General features: G+C 41.5%; 1 protein-coding gene across 2 annotated transcripts; it reads right to left on the bottom strand.

Moving 5' to 3' along the window:
- Positions 1–621: 621 nt before the first annotated feature.
- LOC103475907 (phosphatidylinositol 4,5-bisphosphate 3-kinase catalytic subunit alpha isoform) lies at positions 622–17509 on the bottom strand. 2 transcript variants are annotated; one of them, XM_081599493.1, is made up of 29 exons: positions 17348–17509; positions 17161–17269; positions 14954–15082; positions 14579–14682; positions 14331–14493; positions 14049–14258; positions 13808–13875; positions 12733–12861; positions 12368–12421; positions 12182–12291; positions 11959–12100; positions 10265–10350; positions 10069–10174; positions 9838–9990; positions 9588–9719; positions 9315–9439; positions 8246–8327; positions 6519–6683; positions 6341–6444; positions 6128–6227; positions 5332–5403; positions 5140–5246; positions 4900–5021; positions 4714–4792; positions 4465–4635; positions 4194–4311; positions 3967–4118; positions 3731–3879; positions 622–3065 (listed from the first exon to the last, which is right to left on the bottom strand). In XM_081599493.1, the coding sequence occupies exons 3-29, from the start codon at positions 15036–15038 to the stop codon at positions 2941–2943; spliced, it is 3213 nt and encodes a 1070-aa protein (XP_081455619.1). In that variant the 5' UTR covers positions 15039–15082; positions 17161–17269; positions 17348–17509; the 3' UTR covers positions 622–2940. The 2 variants fall into 2 exon arrangements, with proteins under 2 accessions (XP_081455619.1, XP_008426103.1); XM_008427881.2 differs by having other exon boundaries at positions 17161–17509.
- Positions 17510–18487: the final 978 nt, after the last annotated feature.

Below are 18487 nucleotides of genomic sequence, written 5' to 3'. Positions count from 1 at the left end.
GTGTCTCCAATCAAACGTATTGTGAAGAAAGATCCGTCAAAATCCATATAATTAAGTTTGAACATATGAAGTAAGTGATATAGTTGGGATTCTTCTGAACGCTTTTATGTTGTCAGTCATCTGATTGTGGGTTTAATCTCGCCAGACTTTATTAATAACTTTATTTTATAATAACGTGCAACAGATTTTATTTAATAGCATTTCACAGCTGTTTTACTTCTAACAAACTAATTTAAATTAGTTCCTCCAATCTGCAAAAGCAAACAAAAAAAAAAAAAAAGCAGCCAGTAGTTCATTATCAGCATTATCAACATGTGATTGGTTGCTAAAATACATACATTAAATATCCATTTGGCATATATTTTACATAAAACAATCTGCAAAAATACTTTTTTTCTTTCAAGAATGGTCGATTTCATTTAGTATCATTATTCCAGAATCAAGTCAACTTCTGAAAATAATTCAAATTCTGAAATACAGAATTTGAAAGACTAAAATCAATAGCAATCATCATACAGTAAATTCAGATAGGATGCTCAAATAGGAAGTTAAAGTGCTGAAGTCAATCAAATGGTCTAATACTTAACTGATTTGTTTTATAAAACTACACAACACTTTAGATCAGTTCAATTAACTTTATTTAGACAGTGCTTATTCACAACAAAAGTCATCTGTACAAAAAAAAAACAAGTGCAATTCAAATCCTGCTGGATCTGTTCATCATTTTCACTCTAACACAGTGATGTGATAACCTAATACGTTTGAACATTGAAGTAAGCAAGATGTGCATGACGTTTAGAAAATATTGAACATCAAAAATTAATAAATAAAACTGCATAATGAAGGTAAAATTGTCAAGAATCTGAAAAAAAACTTGATGGTTTTGGTTGTTAAATGAAGTTATTTACCTCTTTCTTCAAATAAGAAATTTGGCCGGTTTATAGATTTTATTGGTGGTGGTCCGCAGGTTGACGGAGATGAGTGGGAATTTGTCGCAAAACAAAACAAAAACAAAACAAAACAAAAGAATAACTGGGCTTCACTTTTATCAAATATACAACTACTGGCCCGAAAATGTCGCAATCAAATTTGTACATCTGACCATGTTTAGCTTTGGTCATCACATATGAGAGAGTTTGAAAAGGCTTTATCAAAGGGTCGCATTGATCTGTAATCTTGTATAGATGGGGAGAAAGAAAACGCACCATTTATCATCTTGTCTGGGAATAAATTACTAACTTTATGCTCAGATTATATTTGTTTCTCTTCTCCTTGAGCCACTATAACAACGTGAGCAAATTATTTGGCTAGGCAGTATGTGTCACCAGATATAAGACGATGTAACGGCCTAGTAAAATGATTTAATGAGTTAGTTTTCATCTGTTATTTCAGAATTTACCTGAGAAATAATTTGGCGTTTTACTCATTGGGAGATATTTTGTACTTTGCTGTATGTGCTTGTCAGTAAAACCTCTGAACTCTTTCGTCTCTTTGAGGAGAAAATCAAGCCGACGTTATGAGAAGTAAACTTTTATGAGAGGAACTTTTAGCGCTCACAATTTTAGCTGGAAGTGTACAATAAAAGTGGTAAATCATTCCAAATTTAGCTGTTTTTGTAGTAAGGTGTGAGCGTACGTTAAAAAAATGTTAACACATGTCAACTTACGTCTTATAAATTATCAACGTAAATCCACATGCCAAGAGATCAAAGAGATGTCAACAAGAAATGGATAATACTTGTTTAAGCAGCAGATAAATAAACATAGATATGATGTATGAAATGTTTACAAACTCCACTTTGACTCCGCCCACAGCCGATCTGAGGCCTGCACCATGAAGCAGGATTAGTGGCGTTGTAAAGTAAGCCGGTTCTTATCTGGGTTTATCACCATGGTAACTAATTCTGGAAATTCTAGATTGGGTTATTGGATTAGAGATCAACACATCTTCCAGCGATGCTTTTGCTAGTTCTTGACGACTTTTCAAGTGTCAGGACTCATGTAGGTTAAAACACTTTAGAGCCTGGCTATTCCTAACAAGTATCTTTGACCTAACTTATGTTTACTGGTAAAAAGTTTGACATCTGGAAATTATGAAACGGAGTAAAATGTTTCTTCATCATTTTGATTGGTTCACTAGTTCCAGCTCCATTGGTTTTGTGCTGACTTGACAAAATAAAAGCCAGCTTAATAATGGCCTGTAATCTGTCGGACGTTATGATGTTTGGATTTGGTTCAGCCAGATGTATTTAAAGTTTCTTTATCAAAGCTGCTTCACGGCACAGGACTCGGCTTTGCCTTCTTCTCTGTCAGAACTCCTTGATTGTCATCATCAAAGTACTGATTTGTTATCAGAGGTTTTTTTTATTGCTTTCACAGTGACCACAGTGTTCACCCTCTCACGTATCAATAAAGCTGCAGTTGGTTCATAAAATTCTGTTTAAATGTTTGCTACGCTAAAAGAGTCTCACTCAGTTTACAGCTGCAGGAGCAGAGCCGGCTGGCTGACTGTTGCATCACGTTGAAGACTGGTTGACATCATCGCCGTTACTTTCTCTACCTCTGCATGCCTTTGGCACCTTCACAAACCTCTCTGACCTCTGCACCTGAGAGATTTGCGTTTCTATGGCAACTCTCCCAACATCATCATGAGGTGATGCAAGCAACTTGCATTCAGCAAATCCATCATCATCCTTATCATCACCAGATTAGTGCAGAAAACAAGCACATGTGTGCTTTAGATGTTTGCGTTTGTATAAATCTGTGTGTGTGTGTGTGTGTGTGTGTGTGTGTGTTTGCTACCTGTGTCTGATGGGTTGCATATTTGGATTCATATGATTTATATCACTGTCTGATGTGTGTGTCTGAAGAGCTTTATGCTATGTGCTCATGTGTTATGGTGTGTGTCTGGTGTTCCAGTGTGTGCAGTGTTTTCTGTGTGTCAGTGTTCGTTGGGCATGTGTCGGATGGTGTGGAAGATCCAGTCCATCTTGGTGCTCCATCCTCCGTGATGAGCATCGTTCATCTGTTTTGTAAAGTACTCCAGCGCCTCCTGCTGGCTCTTTTCTGGGGGGAAAGACAACACAGTGAGACAGGAAAATTTAAAGTTTTACAGCGGTGTGTGTAGTCTAGTTTCTTCTAGTTTTTTGCTTTTTGGATTTCTACACTAGAAGAGTCTTTGTACAAGTTGTTTTTACCCTTATCTGTTGTGTTCTCTGTTTATATCATTAGTCATTAGAACAAAAAATCTGACCTAATGACCTTTAATAATGTCCTTGTCAAAGTTACCCAAAACTTAGCCTTAGGATTCCTTCATCAGTCTGAGTTCTGGAAGACATTTATTCTAGTACCAACATCAACAAAACTCAAGCTAGAGTGGGAGGTCATCCTGATTGGTCTAAAAATCTACTTTCCACAAATTCATCATCAACCCACCACCTGGACCAGCTCCAATATGGTGTCCCTGATCTGTCAATCTAAGGAAATTTGAGGCGGCCTGACTCTCAGTCCAAGTTGTCCCCGTACATGCTGGGTTATTCAGGTTGCTTTGGTCACCAGCTGAGTTGTCCTGAACTGAACCATTCAAGATTTTTCCAAATGCCACATTTTCATATTCTGTAACACTTGGTTCAACCTTAATTTTTTCTTTTTTCCTCTACTGATACGCTCACTTTTAACCCCTGTTTCTCTCGTCATTCTTCCTGTCTTCTCTTTTCACAAACCATTTTTACCTAATGCGAGGGTCTTCCTAAGGTAGGCAATGTCATCAAAGCTCTGCAGTTCAGGCATGCCGCATCCCAGCATGAGGGAGAAGAGGTTGATGAAGAGGCTGGCGTGCTGTCGGATGGCCAGGTAAGCTTTGTAGCACATCTCCTGGAACCTGCACCACAGACGGGTAAACACGGGTGAGACGGGCTCTGAGACAGACAGCAGAAGCAGCTGCAGACAGACGAGGACCGGACGAGACCTCTCAAACTCCTTTGTCTTCGTCGACTCCTGAATGCCTTTACTGATGACGATGAGAAAGTCCTGAGTCAGGACGAAAGGCACACGCTCCCTTTTGTAGCCAAACTTCTTCTTCTTGTGATCTAGGAAGTGACCGAAGTCGATGTGGAACAGCTGAAGGGAGAGGAGTAAGAGTCAGTGTGGGGAGCTACGGGACAACAAAGTGAAGAGGAGGAAGAAGAGGTTCACCTGTCCGTTCTCCTTCACCATGATGTTGGAGTTGTGTCGGTCTCCAATTCCCAGGATGAATGTGGCAACGCAATAACCTGCACAGGATCTGGTGAACAGGTCGATGGCCCGATCGTACCTATGAGACAGGTAAGACAAGTGAGTCAAAAGGCCTGATACACATGTGGAGAACTAACAAACAGTTGGAAAGAGTTCATCCTGAAGATGGAGCAGGTCTACAGACGGATACAGTTCAAAGCACAGGTCTACAATCAGATGGAGGAGTACTGACGCCTCTCCGTGATTCTTGTCTTTGATCCAATGGTGAAGAGTGTTGGAGTTGAACTGCAGCGCCCCCTTCAGGCCTCCTTTGCACTGAATCTGCATGATGGTGTAGCTGTTCTTCACCACCTCAATGAGACCCACACGGTCACCGATGGACAGGCAGCCGTACGGCAGCATTCTGCAACACACAAAACACTCCAGGTTCGGTCACGCGTCACTGATGTCACTTCCTTCCAATGACGTCACCGGCTCTCACCGCAGGTCCAGGCCTTGGTTTTGCCAGATGTTCTCCATGATCTTAATGATCTGGAGCGTCAGCATGTCTTGACGCAGATCTGCAATGCAAACAGAATAGACTACGTTACCGGAAATGTCCCAACTTCTCCACTTTCAGCTCATGTCGCAGTGAAACCGATGCTGAGAGCAGCAATGAGGTAGTTACCGTCTCCGTTCTTGAAGATGATCTCATTGTTGGTGAAAAGTAGCTCGGACATTATGTCAGGATTCTCCCAGTTTAGCCATAGGGGGCGCTTTGCTGAGGACATGATTCTGCACTCCTCCAGCCTGCAAGTGTAACAATTTGTTTTACATTTGTCTATTTGGTTGGTTGGACAATGGAAGAGTTTGGGGTTATCTTTGCATTTTGTGGCTTAGTTAGTTGGTAGCTTGATTAGCTTGTTACCTGAGGTTTCCCAGCTGGTGAACTGGGTTTAGTGGAGAGACAAATCCTTGCAGAGACTCCATGTAGTCTGGACGTGACATGTGTTCAACCAAGAACTTCATCTGAGTCTTCCCAGCAATAAAAGCACAGTGACACGTCAACAGCCAGGCACAGGAACTAAACAAAATAACATGCTGGTTTTTGTTTTCTTACCTTCTGAGTCTCGTCCTTCTTCTCCTGCTTCAGGGTGTCCGTCAGATTCACCAGTTTATCCATGGCCTCCACCTGCGAACATGTTTCTTTCTGAATCAACAAACTCTATTTGTAAATCCTGTATAAGAGCAGCACATTTAACCAGACCCAGTACAACACAAGAAGATGAGGAACTGGAAAACTATCTCTGCTCATATCTTAAGTTCACTGTATTCTTCAAAGTGAAATCCATCATTGAAATCAATGATATCACCAAAGGGGGAAATTATCATCCTTATACATTTGCTGGACCCCTCCCATCCTCAATGGACAGAATTTTTTTTATCATTACAACTGTTGGACAGGAGAAATCTTGAACATTTCAAGCTCATAAATTCTTGCCTTTAACACACAATGGTCTCCACTGAGCTCTGCTTCGTGCTTCCTGTGTTTCAGCGATTGCAACTTAATTTATGAAAGCTAACGTGTGTGGGACATGGGAGCCTTCATTCATTATTTATGAACAACAAGAGGTTGTTTAAGGAAGGGGTTCCTTTTGAGACTTTAGACAAAAGTATTATAACTCCTGAAATTCTACTATGACCTGCTGTTTTTCTGAACCACCCAAAGATTATCAGCAGCTTCCATCTGGCTACAGCTTTGGAGACTTTCTGGATGTGAACCGTTTAATTCCCAAAATACCAGTGAACCCAACTCTGGTAATCAGATATCATCTTGGTAATTGAAAGCCAATTCACACGAACACAAACGCGGCCAGTCAAGCTGTTTGAGAGCTAACTTGTGTCTGAATGCTCACCTGTCTGTTCAAGTGTTTCAGGTACATGCCGCAGGCTCTGCAGAAAGCCTCCAGCAGAAGGCCAAACCTTCTGGAAATGGTTTTATTGTGCATTTCTGACCTGTGAAAAGACTCCTTGTCAAATCAAATGCTCGTCAAACTGAATGCAACTGCAGCTAGCTCATCTGTTTATTACACTTCTGCTCAGGGTAACAAGAGGAGATTTACACTGACTTCAGATGCCAGAAGAAGAAGTGTCCTATCCTCTGATTGGTCAGAGCTTTCTTGATGAGGAATCGAGCCAGAGGATTGTCCAAGTACATCTCGTATTTTAACACCTGCGGACCCAGGGATCAGGTTTGCATTCGCATTTTGAGTAAAGAATGCGGCCGAAGTGAGAGTTTCAGCTCACCTGAACGAGCTGCAGTAGATACTGTGACAACTTGTCATCCGTCAAGCCCTGCACCAGACAGCGCAGCGCAAACTCTCGGACTATCGGATCGGGAAAGTTACAGTCCAGCAGCTCCAGAGCGGACTCTGGCTCCATCAGAGGCCATTCCTTCAGTAAACAATACATCTGAGGAAGACGAGGAGATATGTTGGGATTTAGTCAAAACAAATGGTTTAGGACCTTTTTTCAAGTTTAAGAAAGGACATGTGAATATTTATGATCATCTCCTTTCATTTTCCCATCAACACTGACCGGCTTCTGTCTCTGCTGATTACATGATGATGCCACCACCATGTTTCATCTTGGGAATTTGTTCACGTTGTGCAGATGAGTAATTTCTGCCACACATTTAGGCCAAAAGTTTCAATTTTGGTCTCATTCAGTCATGGCTCTCTTCTTGCCACTCTTTCAAACCTGGCCAGAGTTTTGGACCACACAACTAATTGTTCTATCTGGAACTAATCCAGAGTTATCATGGGCATAAGACCATCACATAAAACTCTAATTAAATACTAAGTTGTGGTTGTAACATAACAAATGATGCCATTTAAAAGGATGTGAACCATTTTGGCATGCACTGTAAGGCCTTATATTTCATTTGAAGGGACAGTATTATGTTTTCCAATGTCATAGTGCCTTTTTATAGCACAATCAAATAACTATGTTACCTTCATCTGTTATAAATATGCTGTCTATGTCAAATATGACTAAAAATAAATTTTACTTTGTAATTTAGCACCTTAAAATTGGGTCTCCGTCTCTTTAAGTCCTGCTCCTTCAGAAACTCTGCCTTCAGGAATTTGACGCAACAGCGCTTCGCTATCAATGCTTTGAGAACATTTTTACCGGCATTGAAGTGGCTCGTATAATGAGTTCAGCTGATGCACAGTTCCGCCAGGTGTTTGCTAATTGCAGCTGGCTAGTCTGAAGGAGCTGAGTCAGGGAGGAACCTCTGACACTGCAGCTCTGAGGAGGAGCTTCGTCTGAAAGACGGTGCTCAGTCCAGTCAGGCATTTAACACAGCTGAATGGTTGCCAAGGGAGATTAAAGGATTTCTCAAACATGCATGAAAGAATCAAGGCAACACTCCAGGTATGTTTTTGATGAAGGAATAATATTATAGCAGGATGCAAAGCTCAAAAGGTTGATTTAACATAATACTGCTCCTTTGCTACCTAAGTGAAATCCCCAACACTAAAGTGCTGCTAAAAAGGGATGAGGGTATTAACTAGATACATTTACTCAGCTATATTTACTTGCATAACAAGTGAGTCAGTAGTACAAATTGTACTTCTGATTACTTTCACTGCACCTTTCAATTTATGGCTACTCTACCCCCCTTGAGCTGCTTCACTGAATAGAAAAATAATTTACGCTGACTCAGATTTCAAAACGGAACAAAAACAAAAGCCCAACACTGAGTATAAATCTTGTTATTTATGTCTGCTCTTTTCTCAAACCACTGAGTTATTCAGTCACAGGAAGAGCATTGATGGCTTAGTTTCCACTTGGCTGCTGTGACCGAGAGGAACCTGGCCATGTGCCTCGAGTCAGAGCTGTGTTTGGCTGAGCAGCTGCAGCGTGACTCCTGATTCCTCTCTCAAATTGCGCTCGCTTTTGTTAAATAATTGAACACATCGCAGTCTGGATGTGGAGGAACCTCCCGGATCGCGACAATGAGTTTATACCTGCGACACTTCGTCTCTGGAGTTCCATTTGACTGACAGAAGCAGCTTAGGCAGAGACTCTGGGATGTTTAAACAATAATGTCTGTAGAGAGACAGACAGAGACAGGGAGACATGGGCAGGTAGAGACAGACAATACAGTAATCAGAGCCGGAAGCAGCAACAGGTATATCACACGTACATATACATAAAGCAGTAAACCAGAAAAAAGAGCTGCGATGAAAAAAGGAAAAACAAATGAATTTCTGCTACTTTGTTTCACTTTTATTTTATGTAAAGTATTAGAACAAGTGATGTTATCTGGCAACTATAATGAATCTATAATGAATAGATAATGTTATAACTTCTGCAAACATTTGTTGATATCTTTAAAATGACAGTGGCACAAACAAAATTTTTTACACCAATTTTGTTTGTTTTGAAGACGAGGTTGGGAGGGAAACGTCACTTGGGTCAGAGATCTACACATTTTATTTATTTTTTACCTCAAAAGAGCTAACCTGCACTTTTGTGAGCTTGACTCCAAACTGTCTAGATATCTCCCATTCTGGAGAAATTTCAACACCTAAACACACCGGATCAAACCTCAGCTGGACAACTACTATCTCAATTTCTCCTTAGGTATCATGTCATTAGCTGATACAACCACATAGACACATTATTGCTGTAAACTCTTTGTTTGGCATTACAGTGCAGTTTAGAAACATAGATTATTCTTGCATTAGTTGCAGATGTTTTTTGTTTTAACATAAATGAAAGGTTCCTTAACCCTGGACCAACAATGAAAAGACACATCCAGATTGTTCAAGCCCAGCAGCAAAGCTTGGTGTTGGTATGAGATGTTACTAATGGTCTTCTTGGCAAAACTCAGTAGAACCATTTCAGCATCAAAGCAGAATTGTATATATTCCAACATATGTTGCCTTAAAGATAACAAATCTTTCCTACAGGCTTTTAAAATCAGAATGGAGCATAAAAGAAGGGACACAAATAGTGATGATGGTGACAGTCCTTAAAGTACATTTCTATTATCTCAGCCATCTTACCTGCATCTAGACATAAAACTCCCACCTGTGTCTCCAGAGGAAGTCTTTCTCCTGCTCTGAAAGCTCATACAGAGGATCTCTGGAGCAAAGAGAGCGAAGCTGCTCTGCATCAGCGGCTGAAACGCTGCTGTCGCAGGCCAGACGGCTACTCTGAGATGAGAAGATGGAAACAATCAGGTTTACATGAAGGATAAAAACACAGAGCACTGGACTTTTGGCAGCATAATCTAGTGAAACACAGATCCAATTTTATACAGACTCTCTAAGTTCTGTCCACTCAGATCGGTCTGTGAGTTACCAGTCCGTGGCAGTAGTTGTAGCCCAGCTCTCTGCTGATGGTCCAGTTAGCATGTTCTTCAATCTGCTGCTCATCAGGAAACACGACTGTCTGGTTGAATCGTGAGAACTCCAGCTCCACACAGGGGGTCTCCTGCAGATCACAGCACCCGAACCGTTGACCAGGTCATCCATCAGTCACTGTTTAGTCACTGATTATTAACTGATCAGACAATCAGCTCAATGGCCTGAAAGCCGACCAACACGGTTACCTTGTTGGGGTTTGAGCCGGCCACTCCGATGGGGTTCAGCAGGTCTTCAAGGCCGTGAGGGACGGGCCAGAGACTCAGAGCCACCTTCCCAGAGACAAGGATGTCCATGTAGTCAAACAGACTGACGTTCCCCCAGGCCAGAGGGCAATGCTCCTACAAGAGGAGACGGAGAGAGGAAGGTCAGTCAGATCAATTACTAAATAATTAACCTCTCACCATATCCTTTCCTACCTCCTTGGCTCCTTTCCTTCCCTTCACAGAGCAGATGGACAGGCAAAGTCTTGCAGAACGAGGAAGATCGGCCAGGTAAATGTCGTAGGTCAGCCACTCGTTCCACCTGGACACAGGTATGCAGAGTCAGATGGCTAATAGCAGGTGTTCAGAGTGTGTATTTCAGCGTTTGCTGGAGCATGATGGGGTGTGTTACCTGGGGTTGGAGCAGGGAACCCTCTGGGTGTTTACGTTTTCACACAGCGGCTCTCCTCCATGATAGATACCCGTCCTCACGTAGATCTATGCACAGACAAACACACAGGTCAGGTGAGAACAACCTCCAAATGTCGGAAAAACACAGTGGTTCTATATATATACATCCCTATGTTCAGTGTAATAATGGCAGTGTCTTCACAGGTGTCCACAGAGAAGTTTAACCTCTAAGGAGACACTGTTCACACAGACTCACAAGTACTGCTAGACAAGAAGGCGCAGAATCACAACACCGAGCTTCACATATTCAAAGTACCTTGACTGTGAGTGATCACATGTGACGAGAACATGAGAGGAAAGACACAAAGACAACCTGAGGAGACAGAGGAAGGACACACAGCGGAGGACAGATTTAAAACTGAGGACAGGATTTGTTTTTTATGTTTTTAGAGAGTGTGGACACAGAAAGGAAAGGTTCAAGGTGATTCACAAAGATTTAGATGATATATATGTGTTAATGGTCTAAATGGCAAAGATAATCCCGAATGAGTGCAACCCAGAGTCTGGATGTCCATTTAGTTTGAAACTGCAATCAAAAGGAAGCTCTGTTACTTTAACTACACCACTGAGCAAATTGTGTCTCTTTGTTCCAGAATACTCTGTTTACTTTTTAATCGCGGACTATTCAATCATTTAGACAAAAATGTAACTTAATAATTATTATTTTAAAAAATGAACTGGAGGAAATCACAATGTGTGCTTGTTCTGCAAAACCATTATTCATCCACACATCCAGAGACAGCTGCCTGATATTTATGCAACTAATTTATCTGAAAATAAGATAATTTTAAATTAATATCACAAACTTTTTGATTTGAGCACAGATAAGTATTTTATGTACTGAGGGTAACTGACAGAAGAAAAATAATTTTCCCACATGTTTTGCACTAACTACTGAGAAGAAACTTGATTGTACTTCTAGCGACGGGCAGGCTCAACCAGACATCCCAAAACTGAAACCAAAGACCAGTTGGTTTTACTTTATTATCTTGATTTGTTTCACTGTCTTTTGACAGTGCTTTTCTGTTACTGTACATTAAGAGCATCCACATCCCTTATAGATATATAAATATTATCCAAAACATAAAAAAATCTTTTTTTCTTCCAGTTTTGAGGAGTGCATTGACCCTGTTAGAAGCTGAAAGTGGCAGAGAACATTTTTCTCTCTCTCTTTGATCACCTGCTGTCGTTGGATGGAGGGCAACCGTGAGTCTATTACTTGGATCTGTTTCACGAATTTGTGTTAGCTTGTATTTAGTGTGATCTGCTTTACTGCACTGCATATCAGCAGACATAAATCAAGCATGTACAGTGGCATTGATTTATGATTTTCTGGCAGTGGGTTTACACTGAGGAGAACGTATAATGATGAGATGAGAATCGGTTGAAAGGATGCTGAGGACAGACAAAGAACAGTGAAAAAACAAATGAAACAAAACTTACTAATGCCCCACATTTTGACACAGAGGGAGAAAGGAGGATAACAACAGACAAACAGAGAAATGGTGTTGACTAAAACTTTGTTCATGTTCTAAATGTTGACTTTGATTTTTAAAAATAGACTTTGAGCGTAGAAGGGTAGAAGAAGACGGGTGAAGAGGATAGGTTAATGGACACCGGTCAGAGGATGGGCACCTTGTCAATGTCCCGGATGTTGACGTTGACGTAGGTGGCGCAGAGCAGTCGCACCCTGAGCAGAGTGTTAAAGGCCCAGAGGGAGCGAGGAGGAGATCCATCACCTCCTCCTGGACAGGGAGACGGCTGGGGCGTCCTCCGACTAAAACACGCACACCGCGTCAACCTCACACCTGCAGCACACCTGCATCTGTTCCCGTTACGTATTCCAAATAACATCTACCTGTAGGAAGGAGTGACGAAACCCGAGGCTGGAAGCTGAGAGTAGAGGCTGTCTTTGGACACGAGCATTAGGTGAGGAAGACGTCCGACGATGATGCAAGAGCGGATGTACTGCAGACATCGAGGGAGGACAGGTAATAATCGGGATGACCAGAGAAAAACAGTTCAAAAATGTTGAACTGATTACCTTATACTGACTGAGGGGGAAATTTTCCAACAGGTACTCGTCACAGCCGCACACCTGAGGGACACACAGAGAGACAGACACCTGTGAGTCGCACGGAGTCGGTCAACAGAGGGACAAGTTGGACGAAGAGACGCAAAACAAGTGAGACAGGTGGAGATGTGAGACGGAAATGTCCAGAGGTTAATAAATGGGCGGAGACAACCAGGTGTACCTTCAGGATGTACTAGTCCTGGTTCTCTTGGACCCTGACTGACATGTGGATGGAGAGTCAGACAGGTGTGCTGGTAGGCAGGTGGATGAACAGACAGGAGGGTAGGTAGATTGACAGACATCTGACAAGAGACAGGCGGGACAGGCCGGTGTACCTTAAGGATGTACTGGCCCTGGTACTCCTGCACGCAGAGGCGGAGCTGCTGAGGGGACAGGTGCATTGATCGGCTCTTCTTCCTGATGGACTCGGCGATTAGCTGTTCGGGTAAACTGTCATGGCTAACCTGGACACAAAACGTAACATGGAAGGTCCTAAAATGATCCGGTTGAACTCTCTTCTTTCTAAACTTCTGGTTAAAGATTCACTAAAACAAACTGTTATGAAGTCAAGATGCTCAGATGTTACAGAGCAGCAAACATAAAGGTTTAAATTCACGCAAAATCCAACAAAATCTCGCTGAAAGAAAACGCTGCATTATTTCTACATAGCTTTATCAGGTTAAGTACGTTTATACCAATGTTCCAAGCCTCAAATAAAAAAGGGAATGTTTTAAGATTGAGATCATGCATCTATTTTTGATACTCTTATTTTGAAATATGAAAGGAAGTAGTTCTCAAAGCGTTGTGCTGACAAACTCAACTTTGCCTCCATTTGTAGAAAGTATTAAGAGTCCTCCTTAACAGAAAAGACAAACAAATAACACTTTTTCATGTCCTATTGGAGAGCGCTGACCTCTCTACTCCATTATAACTACATGTACATGGTCAGTTATTATGTGATATGATTTTTCAGTGACTCCAAGCTGGTTTTAAGAGATCCTCTGAATAAAGAATCATGAATAACAATAATGTAACGGAACAAAAAGTCTGTCAACATTTTCATAACACAGAGGTTTAAAGCTCAAAAATGTAAAAAGAAAAATGTTTGCCTTAATACACTTAACCTTCCTGTTATCTCTTCTCAGTCTGGCTCTATCTGTGAACCACAGACGTGTTGAGGCATGTCATACACTTAAATTTTTCTCTTCTTCACTTAGAAACAGCTTAACTCCAGACTGTTGGTGCAAAGTTTTACTGCTCACTTTTGGTGCGTTCACTGATCAGAATTTTCAGCTTGCCATAATCGACAATTATTTTTAACAACTGATCTGTTGGTGCATTTCTAGTAAAAAAATCCAAACAACAAAACTGTTTCACACAAGAAATGAATAAATAATTCAACAGATGTACCTTTAAAGTGTATTTCTGCTTGGAGTTTGATGGAGACATAATCACCCAGATGGTCACTATGAGCCGTCCTGCAAAATGACATAAACACTTCACTCAGTTCAGATCAGAGAAACGGTAGCAGAGAATTAGGCAGAAACAAACATGGGTGCAGAAATCAGTTCAGAGGGAAGTGAGACCATTACAGAACCCAGGTCAAGGCTCCAATTGGATCCAAAACCCAGCAGAAGAAGCGGTTCAGCACCTTTGTCCAGTTTGCTATAGATATGTTGTGGCAGATGAGGACTGGACTCCACGTTGGGGGGGTAAACATAGAGCGCCTGGGTGTGTGCCCCGCCCCCCTCTCTCTCCTCCATGGCCTCTCTGCACACGCTCAGTATGGAGCGGCGGAAGTCCTGAACCTCTGGGTCCTTCATCATCTCAAACTCACACACCGGCATCCCAATGGCGAAGCCTGAACGAGACACACAGGGTCAGTTTGGAGGATGAGCAATGATGTCACAGAAAAAGGAGGGGCTGGTCCTACCGATCTCTCGGTTTAGGATCTTCTCTTCTCGGTTCCCCAGCGGCTCGATGACCTTCAGGATGGGGTGAAACAGTCGCAGGTCGCACAACCTCCGCGTCTCATCGTAAAACTCCTCCCGCTCAGCCTCCTGGGTCACGCCCACAAAGATGTAGCATGACTCCTCCTAACCAATTAGAGAGCAGAAGCGAGAGTGTTAGTCCGTCACGGATGGAGTGGAGGGGGTGCAGGAAGAGAAGAAGATGGCGTACCTGCAGCAGGTGGTAGAGAGGATACTTCCTGGCCTCGATGAAGAGCTGCTGCTTTATGCTGATGAGAGGAGTTTCTCTGAGACACTCCAGGCTCACCATCATCCCTAGTGAGCAAATGCAAAGATTAACCACAAGCAAACAAAGCAAAACCAAAAGAACAGCAAAAATGTAGAAAACCCCCCCCCCAAAAAAAGATAAAGGAACACGCTGCAAATAGTGCAGTAACACTACAGTGATGCATGCAGAAAAGAGACGCTGAAGAAACACAAAACTACAGATCAGATTCAAATATACAATTAGATTATTCAAGTTTATTTTCATGTTTGGGGCACAGAAATGTGTCACACACTGGAAAAACAATAAAACCATTATCACCATTGGGGAGGCAGCAGTCCACCAGGATCCGCGGGGGCATCAGATGGAGCCCCCATAGCTCCCCGGACGACGGCCTGGGCACCATGGTAACCACCAATCACCAGCTGCCACACCTCAGCACTGGGCTACCTGGACAGGCGGGCACAGACAGACGTACTGTGGTTTTACTTCAGAGTTTTATGGTGTGACATTAAACAGATTTAGATAAAAGCTCATTCAGAAACAGCAAAATGTGTTTGAACTGATGTTTTCATTTGTAAAAAAAAAAGACAAAAAGGAAAATCCCTGCATTATTTTCTTTCCGATTTGAAAGATTTTGCGTCTCTGTGACGCAAAATCTCAGTGAAATATGCTGACGCTTGTTTTTCCAACATGACAGTGTGTAAAAGGAAGAACAAAAATGTGTTTTTAAGGCTCTGTTTCCACTCAGGAAAATGAGTAATCCTTCCACCCAGTCAGGATTCTCTATCCAGAGAAGTATAGCAAAAAACAAAAAGAGCATATTTCACAATAAAGCCATAAATTGACAACAGAAACGAAGCTTACTGACAAAAAGTGAACACATAAAAAAAGCCTAGTTCTACAAGACATGCAACCATTAAGAGATCAAATAAAAAAATAACACATAATCTCACTTAATCTGTATGACTTTAAGAAAATTACACTCTTTTTCACCCTGCAGTTCAGATCTTTCTTCGACAGACAGGATTTCATTGATTTGGGTAAATTCGACTTGAATCATGTGTACAGGACTTTAAACACTGCGGATTCATTCCCCACAGCTGATAAAGAGGATCATTAGTAAACCGTCAAACTCAGGTCAGACTTCCTGCTTGGTTTGTGAGAAACCGCTCAACATTGCACAAGTTTATTACTCAACTTCCCTTTGCTATTTGCTCTGAATTTGGTGCATTTTAAACATGACTGTCAAAGATAGAAAAAGTGGACCTTTCAATCCATAATGAAAAACATCAAATAAAGGTAAAAAAAATATGAAACACTATACAATAAAGTATAAATGACTTTTTTCATCTTTAGGCACATGTTTAGGTTCTGTTATCTGAAACAAACATAGTCAATCTATTTTTACTGGTTGTTTGTTTTTGTTGACCCTTTCTGATGTTTTTGTTTTGTTTATTCCTCATGTTCTTAACATTTTTTTTTAAATTCTCTTTTATTCTGCACTTGTCCTCGACATGCACCCCTCTCAAAACATATCAGCATGCCTTATTGTCTCAACTCTTTGTGTTTTTTTAGGATGAAGCCGTCAAACAAAGGAAGGAAGTAGGACACACATGCACACTTAGAGACTAATACACACTCAGAAACACACACAGCGAAACAAAAGCAGCTGTGTGTGTGTGTCTATGCGAGAGGAAGTCTGCTTCCTTCCTACATGCTCTTCCTGTTGACCTGCTGATTTAAAAGGGAGCAGGTTCTCACATAGAAGCCTTGTTTACAATTTGATATTTAAAACCAACAAGCAAGATGCCATCAATAACGCAAATAAAAACTGAGCTCTCTGTATGTTTGTTTTTCTTTCCTGAAAAGACTTAAAGCAAAGCATGAATGGCAGAAAACAAACAAAAAATAAATAAAATGAAACTTATTTCAATCACTTATATTTTGACGGAAAAGTGGTAAATAAAACTAAAGTTTCATATAAAATGACACTGTTTGAAACAAACGTCGAACATTAACCAGAATACCATCTTAGAATAACGTTGCAACTTTAAAAAATTCTATACAAAAAGTTTTTATATTAATAAATAATGTATATAAATAAGTAAGGTTGGACAGCTGACATGAATTGTAGACCAAACGTCGCTTTTTTTTTTTTTTTTAGAAAAACTTCAACAATAAAGCTAACCTACTGACGTAAGAAGAAACGCCACGTGACTATTAGCCTACCTGCGGAATTTGTCCCCGCATGATTGATTGACAGTTTGGTGATGTCACGTGTTTGCTTACAGGTAAATAGCAAACAGGAAACACAGACGGAGAGAATAAACACCCAAATAAATAAATAAAAAAAGTCACGTCCCTATTTCCCCCTACCACTTCTTCATCGTGACCTCAGACTGTGAGATGGTTACCATGACAACAGCAGCGCAGCATCCGCGAGGATGGAGACGGACTCACGGACGGCGGAGACATGACAGCCGGGCTGTCTTTGTTCTGCTCGCGCGTGTAAGCCTATCATTCACCTGAGCGCGCGTCCTCCGCTCCCATGGCGCGTGCCTTCGCTCATAGCGTCTCCGTGTCCGCGTGTCGGTTCGCCAGCCTGCCCTCTGTCTTTGTCTCCACCTCTGCGAACTGTTGGACGCGCACAAAGAGATGCGCCGCCGGTGAGACACGCCGGGCGGGCGCGTTTCTGTTAGCCCGTCGCTTTACCTGTCAATCACTCCGTCAAACGGCGTATCAGTCTGTCAGTCTGTCTGTCTGTCAGCGGCTCCGCCGGTTTGACCAGCAGTAGCGGGAGGGAACCGGTTTCTCGCCGGCAGCCGCAGAACAATGTGTTTGAGGAGGAGGAGGGTGGGTGAAGGGCTGGGGAGGGGGGTGTGAGGTATGGGCTCATCCTGTCCTCTCCCTATCTTAAAGGGCCAGCAGCCCCACAAAGATAGAAGAGCGCTCGCCGTGTTTAGATTAGGAGGAGCGATGTCTTACAACTAGAGGTTGATGTCTTAAAAAATAGAAATTATAATCACAAAAAATAAGTGCAATTTCCAATTCAGGAAGAACTGCAATTGATTTGTACTCAGTGTGAAATTATTCAGAGAAAGTTTTATCAGTTGACTGATTAGTCAGTCGGACATGTTCCTTTCCTGTTTTATTCCTAAATAAATCACAAAGTGTGTTTTTTAATAATCATATGCACGTTGATTGTTAAACAATAAATTTTAAGTTTTACCAGAGTATTATACAAACAAACAAACAAACAAACAAACAAACAAAAAACACATTCGTTTTTTTGTTTGTTTTTTTTTATTAACTCCATGCAACTTAAATCCAGCCAGCCATGCACAACTGTTTTATTGTTTCACTGAACATGCATCAAATCACCATTGAATGAACAATGCCACATGTTCCTCTTTGTTCTGTTTCAAATCCTTAAGTTCCTATAAATACTTCCTTCTTTATGAAAGGAGCAGCAATTGTTTCAACTAAATATTAATAACCATTCATGTAGATAAAGAGTGACATGGTAACCAATGGAAATAAATGAAAACAAAAACAAATAAAGAACTCATCTTGAGGTTCCTAAAGTTCTCCTGAGGAGTTCTGGAGACGTGATGTGAACCAAACTTTAGCTAGATGTCCAGGCTCTTTGTTTTCTTTTTAAAGCTGAGCAAGTTTATGTCAGATATTCGGCACAGCATCTCTCCAGTTGCCATGGCTACATATCCTTTCCCAGTAGGAGAAACACACACAGATTGAATCTTAATCTGCGTTTTCCAGATTCGCTTTGTTTGAGTTTCTGTATCGTGATCGGGGGCAGAGCTTTCTGGATTACAGATTGCCTCTTTTGTCTGT

This window comes from Poecilia reticulata, chromosome 18, assembly GCF_904066995.2.
Source record: "Poecilia reticulata chromosome 18, P_reticulata-male-v2, whole genome shotgun sequence".
NCBI classification, from domain to species: domain Eukaryota; kingdom Metazoa; phylum Chordata; class Actinopteri; order Cyprinodontiformes; family Poeciliidae; genus Poecilia; species Poecilia reticulata.
The sequence above is the reverse complement of the archived record's forward strand: the minus strand, read 5'-3'. Positions and strand labels throughout refer to the sequence as shown.

Excerpts from the sequence above, each read along its gene's own strand:
- LOC103475907 (XM_008427881.2), bottom strand. The coding sequence starts at position 15,038 with ATGGTGCCCAGGCCGTCGTCCGGGGAGCTATGGGGGCTCCATCTGATG. Across the intron at positions 9,440-9,587 it reads ACAACTACTGCCACGGACTG|AGTAGCCGTCTGGCCTGCGA; the intron begins GTAACTCACAGA and ends TTCTCATCTCAG. Across the intron at positions 3,066-3,730 it reads TAGGAAGACCCTCGCATTAG|AAAAGAGCCAGCAGGAGGCG; the intron begins GTAAAAATGGTT and ends CTTTCCCCCCAG.